The 3425-nt window shown below is 67.9% G+C and overlaps 1 protein-coding gene across 1 annotated transcript in view; it reads right to left on the reverse strand.

The window, feature by feature from the left end:
* Positions 1-444: 444 nt before the first annotated feature.
* The window catches only part of SHC2 (SHC adaptor protein 2), a 20661-nt gene continuing 17680 nt past the window's right edge, over positions 445-3425 (reverse strand). The window contains exons 8-14 of the mRNA XM_019513497.1: positions 3250-3376; positions 2903-3044; positions 2269-2335; positions 1681-1845; positions 1189-1493; positions 962-1097; positions 445-772 (exon numbers count right to left, since the gene is read on the reverse strand). Coding sequence (XP_019369042.1) covers positions 969-1097; positions 1189-1493; positions 1681-1845; positions 2269-2335; positions 2903-3044; positions 3250-3376 — 935 coding nt within the window. The 3' untranslated portion in view covers positions 445-772; positions 962-968. The remainder of the gene's footprint in view (positions 773-961; positions 1098-1188; positions 1494-1680; positions 1846-2268; positions 2336-2902; positions 3045-3249; positions 3377-3425) is intronic.

Genomic DNA, 3425 nt, shown 5'->3' on the forward strand with positions numbered 1-3425 from the left:
CAGTGCCAACCTGAGCCGAGCTGCAGGGCAGCAAATTGCCCCCTCCCCTCCCCTCCCCAGCCCCCTGCCCGGAGGGTGACTGGGAAAGCAGGAGGGTGGGGAAGAGACCGAGCCCTCTCCTAGGCAGGACTGCAAGGTGCTGGCGCGGCCTTGGGCTGGTGGAGGGCATGCGGGGGGGGGCAGATTCATCCACCGCGCCCCCAGCAGCTCTGCTCTTCCCTCTTCCAAGGCCTTTGACCCCCCGGTGCAATGAGCCTCGTGCTGGAAGCAGCTCTGCATGGCAGGCACATCCTCCCCCACCTGCTGAGGCCTCCCCTCTGCTCTGGGGGTCCTTAGCAGCTGACCTTGGAGCCCAGCAGCCCCCCCCATAATGACCCTACCCCCACTGCTCTGCCTGCGAGGTATCTCAGGCGATTTCCTCCTCCCCCATTTTACAGAGGGGGGAAACTGAGGCACAGAGCGGCGACACCACTTGCCCACACCTTCCCCCTCCCTGCACTTCTCCCCCCCGCCCCCAACCAAGTCAGCAGTAGAGCAAGGAGAAAGGAGCCCAGGCGTCCTGGCTGCTGCGGTCTGCTCTCGGGCGTCTCGAGGGAACAAGGACGGTTGGGGAGATGGGGGGGGGCCGTTCCTGGTCCATTGGTGCCGGGCTCTGTGGCGGGGCAGGGAGGGGGAAGGGGAGCATTGCTCTCACGCAGGTGGGGTAAATAGCATTGCCCTGTCCCAGGCGGGGGCTGCCGGTCGCAGGGGTGGGATGGAGCGCGGCGACCACCTGTGGGAGACAGAGAGGCGGGGGGGGACGTGGGCGCAGTCCACAGCAATCCCCATTGGACCCCCCTGCCTGTCCCCCCCCAGAGGAGGGGCAGCACTCGAGGGCCCCTATGGCTGGGCCGATAAAGGCACCCCCTAAGCCCGGGAAGGGAATCGGGGTCCCTGCCCCGCGTGGGCACCGGCTACACACCCAGCGGTCACTGCTTCCTGGTCACCACCTGCCGCAGGTGCAGCTCGCTCTCGGCCGCCACGATGGGCTGCTGGTTCTGCAGGTGGAAGTTGATGAGGTGGCTGATGCTCTCGAACAACACGTCCTTGGTCCTCACCTGGGGGCAGGGAGCGCAGGGGCTGGAGGGCAGGACCCACGGGGCACCGCCCGGGCGACGGGGCAGGGGGACGGGAGCACGCCAGCCTTACCACGCCTTCCGGATCCACCAGCAAGAGGTGCTTGGGCTGCCCGCTGTGCATGCCCGTGAGGACATACTGCCCCGGGTTGGTGATGCTGTCCCGCACCAAGAAGTCCCCGTCCACTTGCAGCAGCTTCTCGGCATCCCGCCGGCTCATCTTCCCGTGGTACCAGGGCTCCCGCTTCAGCTGCTCTTCTGTGGGGGCGATGGGGGCCTTGCGGGTGGGGGGGCTGGGCCACCGGTCCTCCAGCAGCGGGCTGGCGCTGCCCGCTGCCACTGTGCACTCGTGCAGCTTCAGGGCGTCTTCGAAAGGCCCTGGGAGAGGGGCACAGAGGGGACGGGGGCAGCTCGCAAGGCTCTGGCATGGGCAGCCACTCGAGCCAGGATCACAGCACAGAGCTGCGGCCCAGAGCATCCCCCTGAGTCCCCTGGGCCAGGCAGGGAGACCCCCCTCCCCACCCCCAGCTCCCTGGCCGCGATCACCCCCCAGTGCTGCTCTTACTCATGTCAAAGAGGTCCTTTTTGGGGCTCTCTTCCGGCGCCCCGTGGCCCCCGGGCTCTGCCTCCCAGCCATCCAGGCTCTGCGTGTTCACGTACATGTGGTCCTCATAGTCGCGGGGTCCCAGGGGCTGCCCGTCAGCCTGCAGGTAGCCGTCGCAGGGCTGGCCTGGACGATACAGCCGTGCCCGCCAGTCAGCTCCAGCAGAGCCCCGGAGAGAGAGGCCACAGGCCCCCCGTCGCTGCACGGCCTCCTGTCTCATTGCATGGAGCTGCCAGCTCCAACCCTGGGGGGCCTATGGTGGGCTCCCCGTCCACCCGCCAGGACCCACCCGCCTCCCCCTGGTGCCCATCACTCCAGCCTTTAGGCTGCTTCTTATGCCCGGGGCAGAGGCCTTTGTTTCCAGACCTCTGCGTCACCTCCCATGGGTCCAGCCCTGCCCCAAGTAAAGGAGCAGCAGCTCCCCCAGAGCGGGTGACACCCACCCCCACTCCCCTGCCACTGCCCGCTGGGCTTCCTCGGAGCCGAGTCCTTGGCCCCCCACCCTGCACCTATGAATCAGTGCCCGTTAAAGGATCTCTCTGCACTGACCAGGGGCATCAACATCCCAGGGGGGGCCTGGGTGGCTGCTCGGGTCCCTCCGTAGCGGGAATCCAGCCTGCGAAGCACAATCAGCCCCTGGTCAGCACTTAGGAGCCGCAGGGATGGGGCAGGGGCTGGGCACTGACATGGGATGCTGGCGAGGGACCACTGGGATATTGTGTCCTGGCACGCACGTGCTAACTACCCCATGGCCTGCCCCGCTATGGGATCCAGCCTGAGCCTGGCGCACAGCCTGCAGTGCCCAGCCCCTGGCACCTGGAAGGCTGCTGCCCTCGCCCCGCTACCCCCACCCCAGTGCTGGTGCAGTGCGTCCAAGAGCCCCCAGAGATTTGAATCCAGGACCTATCTGGGATTTTCCCCCTGCCCGGCCCCGGCCCTTCCTCTGGACAAGGGGAAGCTGCAGCCATCGGCCTGGGGTGGGGGTCACACGGGTCAGGAAATCTGGGCATCTCCTAAAGTCCTGCAGAGCTTCCCAGGCTGGAATGGGGAGAACCCCCCACCTCCCCTATGACGTAGAGGCAAGCCCTGCACTGCCAGCAACCAGCCCCCACCTCTCCCTGGGGACGAGGTCAGGGTCAGGGCAGGGTGCTGAGGCCCCAGGGGCAGGGGGCCGGGTGCTCACGTGGCCCAGCGGTGGCCCATGCCGGAGCCGGGAGTCGATGAGCCCCCCCAGGGGCGGCTCCTTGCCAGGGATGCTGTTGTAGTAGTCGTGCTCGCCTGCGTCCTCCTCGTCGCCCCACGCCGGCTCCTCGGGGCCCAGCGCTCTGCAGGGACAGCAATTAGAGGCCACAGCTGGAACAGCCCAGGACCCAGAGTCAGGGCATCTAGAGCCGTTGCAGCATCCCTGGACACAGCTGCGGCAGCCCGGGCATCCTAGCCCCCAGGGCCAGGGCACCTAGGGACCCAGCGCCCCAGGCCAGGGTGCCCCCCAGCTCCCCGGCAGTGCTATCCCAGCACCCGCGCCCCTACCTATCAGGCGGCACCACCGCCTTCGGGGGGCTGTGCAGGTACTGCTTGAAGCGCAGCTCGAAGGCTTGCCCCACCGTGCTGATGACGCTTTGGGCCAGCCCGTCGCAGCACTCCAGGATGTGGCAGGCTGCGGACGGCCCGGCCGACAGACGGACAGACAGGCGGGGCAGGGAGGG

Source organism: Gavialis gangeticus, unplaced genomic scaffold, assembly GCF_001723915.1.
Source record: "Gavialis gangeticus isolate Ggan-Ray unplaced genomic scaffold, GavGan_comp1, whole genome shotgun sequence".
In the NCBI taxonomy this organism is placed as follows: domain Eukaryota; kingdom Metazoa; phylum Chordata; order Crocodylia; family Gavialidae; genus Gavialis; species Gavialis gangeticus.